Source organism: Argentina silus, assembly GCF_951799395.1.
Source record: "Argentina silus genome assembly, chromosome: 4".
In the NCBI taxonomy this organism is placed as follows: domain Eukaryota; kingdom Metazoa; phylum Chordata; class Actinopteri; order Argentiniformes; family Argentinidae; genus Argentina; species Argentina silus.
Window position 1 is genome coordinate 21,264,312 of NC_139658.1, and position 14,801 is coordinate 21,279,112.

Genomic DNA, 14,801 nt, shown 5'->3' on the forward strand with positions numbered 1-14,801 from the left:
AGACTTTACAGAACACACATACTGTACGCAGGCAAGTAACCAAAGAATGGTGCGGTTCGTATACTGAGCCAGCTTCGTATACTGACATGCTTACATTCCAACGCGCACGGTGAAATCGCCATGATAATTGATGAAGAGATAAGGGGAGCGCCAATAACGGTTGTTCACAGCTCACATGGTTTCAGTCTGAAACGGTGGAGGAGAGAGGAGTGGGAAGGTGGGGGGAGTGTGGAGGGGGGAGGAGGAGGGGGGAGGAGGAGGGAGTGAGGAGGGGGGTCACGTGGAGGTGGTCAGGCTCCTGTCACATGGTTTGTGTTTGCTGTCAGATTAGGCGGGGTTGAAACATTTCAGAAGAGAAGTTGCACAGTTATGCACTTGTCCACAAAAACTTGAAAAACTGACGGGGACTAAATTAGATCTGCGTTGGCCTCAAACAATGGAAATTCCTGCCATAAACCTCAAGGTAAAGCTGGTTGTTTTACTTCACTTTGAAGCCATGTAGAGGTTGTCAATACATGTTCACGATGTTTGCTGTCTTTACCTTACAAGATGCGCACTTTGACAGTTGTTCACATTCTAGCAAAAACTATGTTCGCTCCGGTTAAAGTTCCTGCTGAGAAGATTTGAGTAGAAACGCTTATTGTCATCACTTGGATGAAACGGGCAACAAGTGAAACAAACCTCAACCTCCGTGTCGGAGACTATAACGGGATGCTCTCAACTCCTCTTTTCCCACTAATCATATACATGTATGAACCGCAATGTGGAGCTGACGTGACTCACGTCCCGTCTTTACTCGGCATCAGTTTGGTGAAAATGACGTGTGACGTTTGTGTTTTTGTCCCTACAGGCCATAGTATTGGTGCACTGGCTGCTGACTATCTGGTGAGTGTGGGTGGGTGGGTGGGTGGGTGGGTTGGTTGGCTCCTCTGTGTCTGTTCACACTTCTGAGGAATGTATCTTCTTGCCCTTGTCAACACAGTGGAGCGGTCAGCCTAGTGATTCACTCCTACTCAACACTGTACAGTGGTCAGCCCCGTGGTTCACTCCTAGTCAACACAGTGGAGTGGTCAGCCTAGTGGTTAACTCCTAGTCAAGGGTGTGTTACCTGTGGTTGGCTACGCAGACTAAGACCTGAACACTTTACAAAGATTGTCACACAAGATGTGCTCCATATACTGTCTATTGTATGGTCTGTAAAGTCGTAACATTTAATGTCTGCAGCTCAATGCTCCCCAGTGATTTATTTTAGACGCACTAATAGACAACGATTGATCCCAGATCAAGTCTCACCCACATGATTCCCTTCTTAATTAGTGTGTGTGTGTGTGTGTGTGTGTGTGTGTGTGTGTGTGTGTGTGTGTGCGTGCTCTAGGGGGTGTATGGCCTGGCTGCCTCCCTCCTTTGCCTGGGGTAACTTCAGCGTTCTAGCTGTGGGTGTGTGGGCCATTGCCCAGAGGGACTCCATCGATGCTGTGCTCATGGTAACCCCCCCTCCCCCTCCCCCACCCCACCCCCGCCCTCTCCTCTGGTAAACCCCCCACCCTCTCTCTCTCTCCTCTGTTAAATACTTCCCCTCTCTCTCTCTCTCTCTCTCTCTCCCTCTCTCTCCCCCCTCCTGCACAATCTCAGCTTCCTCTGCCCCCCGTAATACAGTAGTCTGACTGGCTTTTAACATATCCATTCCATTCCGTTCCTACAGGCCCTTGACAAAGAAATCGGAGATGAGTTGCACAGCTTGAAATAACCATTATAGAAGTGTCATTATCAGCGCCTCGCTGGTCCTGCTGTTCACGACACACTTCGTTTCAGTTATATTTCTCCCCACATGTGTTTATGGAGTCTATTAAACCCTGTGTGTCTGTTCCCTCCATCTGCCTTCCATGGCTCTAGTTTCTGATTGGGATGACGGTAACGTTGCTGACGGACATCATCCATTTTGGCATCTACTACCCCCTGGCGGAGGGTCTGGCCGAGAGGAACAGAGACACGTTCCGCTTCAGCGCCGGCATGGCCATCCTCAGCCTGCTGATCAAACCCGTGTCCTGCTTCTTCGTTTACCAGATGTACCGTGAGCGGGGAGGAGATTACAACGTCAACTTCGGTAAGTATTGTTCAACAAGGTGTGAGGTTGTAGCAGGGGAGGCTGGTGGAGGATGGGCTCATTGTAATGCATGGAGCGAAATGAGGAATGGTGTCAAACCATTCCTCATACTGTTCCATGCATTACTGTACCATGAGCCCGTCCTCCGATTTCTACCTCCACCAGCCTCCCCTGGACTATAGGTAAGGCCTTAACCAAAGAGCCATGTACACAGTCCCTATATATGATTAGTCTAACCTTAACTAACTGTTGTTTCTTGGTAAAGCTAGTTTGTTTTAGCTTCTAATGGTCAAAGAAGGCTTTGGAGTTCAGAGCAGGGTTGTCTGACCAAAGCTAGAAGCATGGTGTGGCTGTGATGTGTGTGCTTCAGATCCCACCCCAGTGCTAAAACCTTGAGGAGAGAGAGAGAGGAAGGCTGGAGAGCCCTAGCTGACAGCTTGTTTGCGTGTGAAAGCACAAGCGCACTGTATCAAACCAGAGTCCAGCTAATTCAGTTATAGTGACGGTCACAAGACTAATGCACCTTATTACCAACCCAACGTGAGCCACTTAGATAAGAGTTACGGCCACGGTGTGTTGTGAGATCACATTACAGGAGATGATTTGTTTGTTAATTAGTCATGGCTCATTATTGACACACATGTAAGAAATGTTTAGCCTTAATGTATCATGCATGTAACTGTATGAAAAACGATGTGTCTGTTGATGTTGGTTAATTACTGCCATTCCACAAACATCAGCCACTGGAGTTATTTTTTTTGACTCGGTGGCCTTAATGATGTGGCATGAGCGGACGTGGAGATTAAAACCAGTGTTTTTAAGGTGTTTTAGTAGAGGTTGATCATGTAGACAGTTAACTTAACTTACTGCGTAGCTCACTCCATTGGTGCATGAATGGCATATCCTGTCCTGTTTATTATTAAAAAAAAATATATATATATTTTTAGGGCATTTCTGCTTTATTGGGATAGAGACAGTAGAGATTGACAGGAAGGATGGGTGGGTGAGAGAGAGAGGAGGGATGACATGCAGGATATGTCGATGGCCGGAATCGAACCAGGGACCTTGTGATGATATGGTATGCGCCTTAGTGTGCTACGCCACTGAACGCCCCTATTGACTATTGTATCCTGTCATGTTGAGCGTGACACGGGATACGCGTGAGACGACACGTGTTCAGTTATGTATGCTCTTCCCAATTGATTTGTTGGATCTACAGCATCAGGCTATTTCAGGCTTTCATTCCCCGTATAAATCCACTAAGGGATGTTTTGCTCATGTTTTCGATGACTCCCTGTTTATTCAGATGGTAATAGAACATTGATGACGCTGACCCACAGCGGGAACCTGTGGCTCTGATTGGAGACCAGCGCAGCTGTTAATGAATGTCGATAATGATGGCGTTTAAAGGGGGTTAATGGTAATGGTTCTCTGATTGCCTGACTGGAGGGGGCGGGTCACTTAGACCCCTGCAGGTTTAGGTACCAAGGACTCGATCAAAGCATAGGCTACTGTGATTGGCAGTTATTTTGGTATAAACAACTCCTTCATTTGGAGCAAACTTGGCTGTAGTTGACTTCTTTTAACAGAGCTTGTTCTCAGTTCTGCAGTCGGCGTTAATTGTTATTTGGTCCACGTTCCAGTCCAAAATGGCTGCCATGCATCACCCCCCCGACATGCTTTATGTTCGCTAGAAGTGAGTAAGTGAATATGTCAAACTTATATTCTATTTTAAGTTACTTTAAGTTGTAAACAACAAGCTCTCTGTTTGCTCTTCTCTATGCCTCACTTTGTCTCTGTCTGACGATCTATCTTTACCTTTCTGTCTGTCTGTCTGTCTGTCTGTCTGCCTGTCTGTCTGTCTGCCTGTCTGTCTGTCTGTCTGTTTGTCTGTCTCTCTCATCTCTCCTCTCCTATCCTCTCTCTCCTCTCCTCTCCTCTCCTCCTCTCCTCTCCTCTCCTCTCCTCTCCCCTCTCCTCTCCTCTCCTCTCCTCCTCTCCTCTCCCCTCCTCTCCTCTCCCCTCCTCTCCTCTCCTCCCCTCCCCTCCCCTCCCCTCCTCTCCTCTCCCCTCCCCTCCTCTCCTCTCCTCTCCTCTCCTCCTCTCCTCTCCTCCCCTCCTCTGCTGATCTTTGTCCTCCCAGACCTAGAGACCTCAGCAGACAGCCGCTGCACCACGGATAGCGCTGACAGTGCCTTTATTGGCCGCCGCTACTGAGCCTTCCTCCTCCTTCCTCCTCCTCCTCCCTTTTCCCCGTTTCTCTCCAACCCCCCCCCCCCCCCCCCCACACACACACACACACACACACACACACACACACACACACACACACACACAGAGGAACCGCTGGACTGGAGAAGTATACCTCACGTTACATTTTTATTTGGTTTTGTTTTTCTAAATCCCCTGTACTCTGCTGTCCACCCCCTTGTTGTTGTTCCGGTGTCTGTCTGTCACCTGTTCGGCCTGGGTATAAGACACCATACCAATATGTGTTTTTATGTCTGTGTACTGTGTCTGTATGTCTGTATTCATGCTTCTGTGTATGTGTGGTAGCATACAGTCCTCACTCTGCTCCTCTCCAGACACAGTGTGTCAGTGTAGCTGATACATGTTTAATACATTTATGTATTTCAACTACATTCTGAAGCACAGGGGCACCTCACCAGTACACTGCACCAGTCTTGCACACAACAGACATTATTGCAGACTCCACCTGTACCCACCACAGCTAGACATCAGCGATTTTGTGTTCTTAAACAGCAGTGAGACGTAATTCATGTAGAACCTTTTTTTTCTTTTTTTAAGTTATATTTTTAATAAATTCTATTTGAGGGAATGAAATGCTAAGTGTATTTGCGTTCATGATTTCCGTGTGCTGGTTGTGGTTGAAAGCTAAAATGGACCCTTGCAGACTGGAATTATATGCTTGGTCGTTTATAAGAAGGGGGATTTGATATGATATTTAGCTTTGGCCATGTGATCAAAGCTAATGATGAATCCGGGTTAATAGAATCCAACCTTATCTGGCGTTCGGTCGTTGGTATTCTGAGCATGCTGGAGTAAGAGGCTGATGTTTGTACAGTACACCAGGGGAGGCTGGCGGAGGTGGAAATCGGACGATGGGCTCATTGTAATGGATGGAACGGAATGAGGAATGGTGTCCATATTTTTGTTTTGTCGATTTTGGTTTTATGTTGACAGATTAAACATTTAACAGTATCGAGCCCCACGCAGTCCATTCACACCAAGTCCATTCAACCTAACAAAGTGTGTCATGAATCAGTCAGCGGAGTGGAACAGGAACGCTACTTAAAATCAATACCGCCGTGGAGACTTCTGCTGAGCTTCAGATTTTAGTTGTTGTTGCATTAAGTGAAGTTTAACGATCGATACCAAAGATGCTCTGGGGCTGCGTGAGTTGGAGTGATTTCTAAATGTACAACATTGGGACGGGAAACAGTGGTAGTTTCATCCAGACCTCTGGCTTGTCTCTGTGCAGCCGGCTTCCCCAGGGTGACGCGGAACAGGGATGCGTACCAGTCCATCGACCAGCAGGACCAGTCCAGCTCCTCCAGCTCTGCCAACCCCTTCAACCAGGCCGAGGCCGCCAGCAAACCTGGGGCCGGGGCCGGGGCCGCCCCTCGCTCCTACTGAGAGGCCACAGTTGGCACTCTGACATGTTGTTGTTGTTGTTGTTGTTGTTGTTGTTGTTGTTGTTGTTGTTGTTTTAATGGGAAGGGGTGCGTGGTGTGGAGTTGTGACATTTAATTTGCCTACCCTTTTTTTTTTTTTTTTTTTGTAGGTAACCATTCATTTGACGGCCCTGCCTCAGCTGGTCTTTACCCAGTGTTTACTAAGCAAGTGTTTGGTAACCGTGGTAACGATCTCGGAACCCAGAATGTCGTCTCTGGTCTGACTTAGTGAGGCTACAGCGACTGGTACCGGTTCTTACCGCGATAAATTCAGCACCTCTGGTAATGGTTTGGCACTCAGTGGCCCGTAGTGGTGTCTGAGCCAGCGAAAACTCACAGAGAGAACCAGCGGGCGTAATTGATATGCAAATATCAGGTGCTGTAACAACACTATGACTCAGTACGTTCTAAGTAAGCACCTGCTTTGTTGTGGGCTGTAAAATAATGGTTACCTTTTTGTTATTATTTTCTTTTTGTCAAATGTAGTAGTTGTATTTCGAAGTCAAGTCATGTCCCCCTTTAAAATGTTGTAAACTGTCATGTTGCACTCCTGAACTGTCATGTTGCACTCCTGAACTGTCATGTTGCACTCCTGAACTGTCAGAGTCATTGGACTCGGCTGGATGTTTCCTTGTTCTGGTACTACTTGTGTGTGTGTGTGTGTCTCAGTTTCACCTGCTGCCAAATCCACTCCGATACTGTCGGAATACTCATCAGGAAACACCCCCGTTCTGTCTGAACGCTCGCCAGGATGTCCTCAGGTTAATGTCACATATGAGAACCAGGTCGCTTGAGATCCAGGCACCTGTAATGGCACCGGAACGTTTAGAGGGCGTTTAACGATATGAAGAAACATTTGCCTCCACTGAAGTCAAACCGATGCGTATGTCGTATGGTGAATATGACAAAGTGAAATGAAAGAGTGGTTGATTTTAACGCTACAGTAACACAGGGGGAGGGGAGGAGAGGAGGGGAGGGGAGGGGAGAGGAGAGGAGAGGGGAGGGAAGGGGAGGGAAGGAGAGGAGATGGGAGGAGAGGAGAGGGGAGGGGAGGAGATGGGAGGAGAGAAGAGGGGAGGAGAGGAGAGGGGAGGAGAGGAGAGGAGAGGAGAGGGGAGGGGAGGAGAGGAGAGGAGAGGAGACGCTGATATGAAATGCACAGTGAAGTTGTTCAAGATTACACAGACTAGTGTGTCTGATGAACACATCTGTTACAATTAAATTACAGACGGAAAGTGAAGGACTGTAGATTAGTAGACTGACAGTATTGATTAGAGAAGCAGAATAACAGTCATTTGTAGTTTGACAGTATTGTGTAGATTAGCAGATTGACAGTATTGTGTAGGTTGGTGATACAAACTACAGTAGCAGTAGTAGGTGGACTTCATTGATGAATGAAGTACTTCAGTTGCCTTAACCCTTGAATGGCTGATATGAGTGTTTGCCACAGTGTCGTAGTCATTGTTTACTGCTTTCGGTCTTATTTTATTAAGTGTTTTTAGTTACTGTATTACAAGCTGTTCTTTTATTAAAACATGTCTAAACGACAACACCTGTGGCGGCAGAAAAGATGGAGGTGATTGTAATGATCTGGTAATGGTGTTATTACACACACAGCCTCTGGTCAGTGATGTTATCTTATTTCTTGTCTAACAGACAATACATCCAATAACATTTTTGTTTTTTTTCCAGACTATCTGTATATTCTCTGCCCACACCGGGGGTTGTTTTGCTAAGACTAGCGTCTGTTATGAGAGACTATTATAGCTGCAACATGACCACCTTTAGCAGTCTGCACTTTATCCCCCGTCCGACATGCCCCCGCCAGCCTTCCCTGGCGTGAGTAGGGGGTGTTTCCTGTTCGACCCAGACCCAGCGGTTGACTGCTCTGTAGAGCGGGCCAGGAAGGCATTGCCTTCCCTGATTCTTCTTACGAAACAAAAATGCAATATTTCTGTCTGTCCTTCCTTTTTTAGGACCAGTATGCCAGGATGTAGGAAGCGTGTGAGTCATGTGTCAGTGGTTGGCAAGGCTACTGTCTGGTACGTTGCTTATTGAAAGCACTGCACTGTGACACGTTGTCTGCCAACTGTAGAATAATGGTGAAATCAGACGTTGGGTAATAATACCTCAAAGAATATTGAACTTGCGACACTTTATGCCTTACATACGGTACATATTGTATTGTATATGTTGTGTGGTCAATGCCTGTTTGTACTCGAGTGAATAAGGAACCGACTCTAAGAGAAGGAGAAAGCCGTACGTTCTCCGTTCTCCGACGCAATCATTTATTTACTGATGTTGACAGCAGCAAGCTGCCTTCAGGGTTTCGTTTAAGGTACCGGCTCTACCAATGAAATGATTCACTCTGACTCTCTCTCTATCATAAAGAACATCTCTCTCTCTCTCTCTCTCTCTCTCTCCCCATCTCCATCTCCATCTCCATCTTTTGAACATCCGTTGATGTCCCTTCCCTCTCTGCCTCTAGCTTTTGACCCTTCGTTACTGTGTGTTTGCATCCTGAATGTTTTTTCGCCACGAAAAAGTCTGTTCCAAGCCAAGTCACGTCTCACGTGTCCCTGTTACTAATAAACTCTCTCAAGTGTCACATTATTTTGTTTGGCTCCTCTTTGATTTCCGACCTCGCGCCTCTGTCGGCCGTGAGACACAATCCTTCACTTCACATTCATGTTTTCAAGTGGCTTTCCTCTGCCTCAATCACAGCTCTTTTACCTCTCCTCACACTGACAGCAGTAGGCGGTAGCGCGCAGGAGATTAACCCCATCTGTGACTAGGCTTATGTGTGTACGCCGGTGGAGGCCGGTGGAGGTAGAAATCGGAGGACGGGCTCTTTGCGAGGAACGGAATGAAGAATGGTATCAAACACCCTGGACACACGTTTGATACCATTCCCTATTCCATTCCGTTGCATTACAATGAGCCCGTCCTCCGATTTCTACCTCCACCAGCCTCCCCTGGTATACACACACCATCCGCATGTAAAGTAAATACAAATATAATCATAGTCACAGATTGTGCTTAGGAGGAGTTTAGAGTAGCAGGCTGTGGAATATAGTAGTCTCCTTCCTCTAATACATCCTCCTCTTGCATCTTAATAATGATCATCTCTCTGTCATTCATCCTCTCTTCCTCTCTGGCGTTGTGTGTGAGAGACACGTCTCTGTTGACCTTGGCCCTGATCTCGTCTGTCAGGAGAGCTTCTCTATATCCCTGGTACTGCTGTGAGTTATCACAGGAGACCTGACACCGCTCATCTTCCTGGGCTCACCGTCCTCTCCTTTCTATACCCAACTGTACATCACTAATTCTCTTGGTCTATTAAATGTTGTGCAGTACATTCAGTCCTCATTTGTTTTAGCAGCTTATCCACCACGCCTTGGTCAGAATTAGCTAATGTCATTCTTTCTGTCTTGTGTAGATACATAGATAGATACTTTATTTAAGTGATACGCCACAGTAATGCATCAATAGAACAATAGAAAAATACAGACTTAAAAGTCACATTGTGGACCACTCACACCGGAGTACTATGAATACAATACATAATCTATATGTCATCTGTGTGGTCCCCTGTGGCTCAGTGTGGTCCTCTGTGGCTCAGTGTGGTCCTCTGTGGCTCAGTGTGGTCCTCTGGCTCAGTGTGGTCCTCTGTGGCTCAGTGTGGTCCTCTGTGGCTCAGTGTGGTCCTCTGTGGCTCAGTGTGGTCCTCTGTGGCTCAGTGTGGTCCTCTGTGGCTCAGTGTGGTCCCCTGTGGCTCAGTGTGGTCCTCTGTGGCTCAGTGTGGTCCTCTGTGGCTCAGTGTGGTCCTCTGAGGCTCAGTGTGGTCCTCTGTGGCTCAGTGTGGTCCTCTGTGGCTCAGTGTGGTCCTCTGTGGCTCGGTGTGGTCCTCTGTGGCTCGGCGTGGTCCTGTGTGGCTCAGTGTGGTCCTCTGTGGCTCGGTGTGGTCCTCTGTGGCTCGGTGTGGTCCTCTGTGGCTCGGCGTGGTCCTGTGTGGCTCAGTGTGGTCCTCTGTGGCTCAGTGTGGTCCTCTGTGGCTCAGTGTGGTCCTCTGTGGCTCGGCGTGGTCCTGTGTGGCTCAGTGTGGTCCTCTGTGGCTCAGTGTGGTCCTCTGTGGCTCAGTTGGTAGAGCATGGTGCTAAGAATGCTTCGGTTGTGGGATTGATTCCCGCTGGGACCATATATACTGAAATGTATGCACTCACTGCAATGTAAGTCGCTTTGGATAAAAGCGTCAGATAAATGGCATATATATATAAAATACATGACATCATCTTTACCCCTAACCCATCTTTATAAAAGAACATTTAGGTTTGGAGAATAAAATGGCAGGCATTTAGATAATGTTTTACCTGATAACATTTCACACGCTTCGTCTGTGGTCGTCTGGCACCTGGACCTCAACCGACCTGGTTCTCATATTTCACACATATTGCATTACAATGAGCCTGTCCTCCGATTTCTACCTCCACCAGCCTCCACTGTGTGTGTGCATATGCTCCGATACACTTCACATGTAGTTTGAATATGTGTGAAATATGAGAATAAGGTCGCTTGATTTCTACCTCCACCAGCCTCCCCTGGTACACACACACACACACACACATACAGTGAAGGTTTCATATTCCATGGCTGCAGGCTATTGTCATAGTAAGGCACATGCCATTGTGAGTTACATACAGCATGGAATGGTAAATAGAAAAGAAATACTCCAGCACACACCATTTACTTCGGCTTATTTGTTGTGCCAGCCCTTCAGTCTAGGGCTGGACTATGTCTTGATAAACGCCGTAGAGCGAAACATTAACGCAATAGATAAACAGAGGTAAATGGTGTGTGTTGGTGAGTATTTATAGGACAATATACCCAGCACTCCCAACAGAAACAGCATGTGTTTATTCACCTACAGTACAGCATGTACTGTACACACCAGGATGTTACGCCTTGAGATGAATGCCAATGTGTTCCTGGGGCCACTACTATCTCTGAGGAAAGGCAAGAATGGGTATTCTGTTAATGCTGCTATCTCTGATGGCACACACACACACACACACACACACACACACACACACACACACACACACTGCCGCAGTAGGAGAGCGCCTTTTTTGTTTTCTCCCCTTCCTCGTTTCTCCCTCTCCCCTTATCTCTTTCTTTCTTTCTTTCGCTCTCCTCTCCTCTACCTCTCCTCCCTTGTGAGAGCGTCTCAGAGAGGTCTTAATTAACGAGGAACTGATCTGTTAATGAGTCATCCCCGCTGAGCAGCTAGTGAGAGAGATGATGCTGAAGTCCGGGGAGGAGGAGGAGTAGGAGAGGAGGAGGAGGAGGAGGAGGAGATGGAGGAGGAGGAGGAGATGGAGGAGGAGGAGGAGGAGGAGGAGGAGGAGGAGGAGGAGATGGAGGGGGCTGGCACTGGCAGCCCAACGAGCTGTTGATTAATAACGGGCTGCTGGGCTCTCTCCTGAGTACTGAATGCAGGGTTGACAAATCTTCCTCCACACACACACGCACACACACACACACACGCACACACACACGCACACACACACACACACGCACACACGTGCACAAAGACATGCGCAAACACACCTGTGATTCATGTGAGTCAAGGACACGCTTGCTGCTTTTGTTGTTCTGGGCAATAATAGGAGCTCAGTTTGTCAGGTCTCTGATTGCATTAGCAACGACCCTCGAGAGCGAGGGTCGGGGGGGGGGGGGGTGGGGGCGGGGCGGGGCGTGGGCGGGGGGGTTGGTGGGGTTGGGGGGGGGGCTACAGATTTCCAGCATTGTATGAAATGCCTCGTCAATACAGGACTGAACTGAAAACCAATTTGTCCAACAATATCCAACAGGGAAGGATTTTGCAGGGATTTTATTGGGATTTTTAAAAAATGTTTTTATTATTGTTACATTACATGAAATAAGGCCACAAGGCTCATGAGGTGGTAAAACAGACAATCCCTCTATGTGTTTTACCCTGTAGGTGCTGTTGGAGTACTACTGATGAAATGTGAAATGTCTTTATGACAGAATGAAAATGATACCTATAGAAAATAACTCAATCTCCACACCTCATCAACCTCATGGAATAACATTTTTATCAGGACACACAGGCCACACGTCTACGACTGGGGGTTCCACAGCACTATGGTCCACTGCAGGGGAGGCTGGTGGAGGCAGACATTGGAGGACGGGCTCATTGTAATGCATGGAACGGAAGGAGGAATGCTCAAACACACCCTCCCTGGGTCCAGTCCTCTCCTCTCTCCTCCAGACCCTCAGAACATCAGACCCTCCCTCCCCCCCTCCCTCCCTCCCTGGGTCCAGTCCTCTCCTCTCTCCTCCAGACCCTCAGAACATCAGACCCTCCCTCCCTCCCTCCCCCCCCCCCCCTCCCTCCCTCCCTGGGTCCAGTCCTCTCCTCTCTCCTCCAACTGCTTAGGTGGTTACCGTCAGACCCTCCCTCCCTCCCTCCCTCCCTGGGTCTAGGGGGATAGGGGTGCTGTCAAGCCAAACTGTCCAGGATGTGTCACAATGACATTTGAGTGACCTTTCAGCGTTGCTATCCCAACAACTGTGTGACCTCCTGAGGGTCTCCTGACTCAAGGCTGAGAGACATGGAGCTGGTGAATAGTGAAGGATATGTAACATGTATTGACAATCTGTGTGTGTGTGCGCGTGCGCGTGCGCATATGTTCCCATGGGAGTTCTAGCTCAACCCCTGACCTTCTCATGCGACTGCCCCAGGGCCTGTCACCGTGGTGATAAGGGAACCATAATGGATGCCTCGGCTTTTCTATAAATTAGACCCATGATTCATTCTAGATGGAATGAAGCAAGGCTTGACCTAAAGTGTAGATGGATCCACATATTCACAGGGACCCCACCCATACCATCAGTACAGAACCCTGTTTCTGAGTGTAGTTTTTTGTCCCGGTCCTCCACATCTACACGGCTTGTGTAATAGATTATTGAACGCTCTGGATAGAAAAATGGATGTATGTGTGTTAGACGGCAGCCAGAGGTACGGCACCTGGAAGGTGGAGAATAACTAGTCAGTGAGCGAGTGTGCTCAGTGAGAAGGGATGAGGAGGGGGATGAGGAGGGGGGTGAGGGGGGTGGGGGGGGGGGGGGTGAGGACCAGACGGGGAGGGGACGAGGAGCCTGTGGTCCAACCAGAGGAGATGATGTACGACCACAGAGGGAGTGGGGGGCCAGAGCAGCAGCACAGTCATTTTTTACTCCGTTGTCACAAATGTATTTTTAATGAGTCTGCCCCCTGACTCCTCTCTCTGCAGTGGTGGGCCCAGCCCGTTCTGTTCTGTTCTGTTCTGTTCTGCTCTGTCCTGGTAGGAGGCCAGCGTGACCCCAATGTGTTCTGGGAAGCAGCAGGGCTGAACAGACCCACTATCGCTCACATGCTGTAATGTAAATAACCTTGACCCCCCCTGCTCTTTAAAGTATCAGTCTGGGGAATGGTAATATTTACCTCATCTGGCAACAAAGGTCATTTCTGTTCCGATCTATAAAACAGGAGAAGGGTGTTACCTACTACTGAAGCCATGACTCTGCTTTGTTCTATTTATGTACGGGTGTGTTTCTTTCCTCGGGTCTTATTTCAATGTGGGGCGATACCTCAAGAAAATATGTGCAGGAAAGAAAAGAAAAGAAAAGTTAATTAAAATACACAAGGTAGAAACATTTGGTTCAATCTTTATTTTCCGGGGTGATACAGACATGTTATCTATCCGGTGTGTTGAAGTAGGCCAGATTCCAAATATGCTGCCATTGTTTGTTCCTTGGCTCAGCTGTCACCTATTCCATGAACACACACGGGAGCATGAATTGAAGCATGTGCGGTCCTCCTTTGCATTTACGGCTATACGAACCAGCCAATCTTAGCTCAGCTGCTACAACAAGCAAAGGGAGGGTTCATAATAAACAAGGGATGGAGAAGGAATGAGAGAGAGAGAGAGAGAGAGAGAGAGGGAGAGAGAGAGAGATGGGGGTATATAGAAGCAGAGGAGGAGAGAGAGCGGGAGGTAGAGAGAGAGAGAGAGGAGAGAGAGAGAGATGGGGGTATATAGAAGCAGAGGAGGAGAGAGAGCGGGAGGTAGAGAGAGAGAGAGAGAGGAAAGAGAGAGAGATGGGGGTATATAGAAGCAGAGGAGGAGAGAGAGCGGGAGGTAGAGAGAGAGAGAGGAGAGAGAGAGAGAGATGGGGGTATATAGAAGCAGAGGAGGAGAGAGAGCGGGAGGTAGAGAGAGAGAGAGAGAGAGAGAGAGATGGAGGTATAGAGGAGAGGAGGAGAGAGGGAGGGAGTGAGGGAGGGTGTTACCTGCTGATTTCCTGCAGGGGGGCAAAACACCCTGGAGCACCGTGCTGACACTTTACTAATATAGCAGAGGTGTAGGGAGGGAGGGAGGAGGGAGGGAGGGAGGGAGGGAGGAGGAATACACTTCCTGGGCTGTGCCTTGGAGAGCTGGGGAGAGAGAGGGGGGGGGGGGAGGGGAGAGAAGGGGGGTGGGGGGAGAGGGGGGGGGGGATCCTTGCCTTGCATACATTTCACCAATTTTCCACTGTCTCTCTCTTTCTCTTGTGTAAAGAACTCAGTCACACCATGTGGACACTGATAACGCTCACCCAATGCCAACATGATCAATGCTCCAGGACGGTAGTCATCGTTTATGTAGTGGTCCATTGAAGCCTTCCCCGGAGGAAGGGAAGGAGGGCAGGAGGTAGAGAGAGAGAGATGGGGGTACAGAGGAGAGAAGGAGAGAGCAAGAGAAGGAGGGATGGGAAAAGAGATGGGGTTATATAGGAGGAGGAGAGAGGGAGGGAGGGAGTTACAAACAGCAGCTCTATGGCATACAGGAGGAAGGGAAGGAGAAGAGGATAGGAACCAGGAACATATCCATAACACTGTACTGGTGATGCTGTACGGTAAATATTAACAATTGTTTTTTGGAAGCATAACGATAAAA

The 14,801-nt window shown here is 48.3% G+C and overlaps 1 protein-coding gene across 1 annotated transcript; it reads left to right on the forward strand.

Annotated features, from left to right (window-relative positions):
- Nucleotides 1-436: 436 nt before the first annotated feature.
- Nucleotides 437-5,761, forward strand: agtrap (angiotensin II receptor-associated protein; the record flags this gene model as incomplete). The annotated part of the gene is made up of 5 exons (XM_083668533.1): nucleotides 437-463; nucleotides 851-885; nucleotides 1,376-1,484; nucleotides 1,894-2,104; nucleotides 5,607-5,761. The coding sequence occupies 5 exons, from the start codon at nucleotides 437-439 to the stop codon at nucleotides 5,759-5,761; spliced, it is 537 nt and encodes a 178-aa protein (XP_083524659.1).
- Between the last annotated feature and the right edge of the window lie 9,040 nt (nucleotides 5,762-14,801).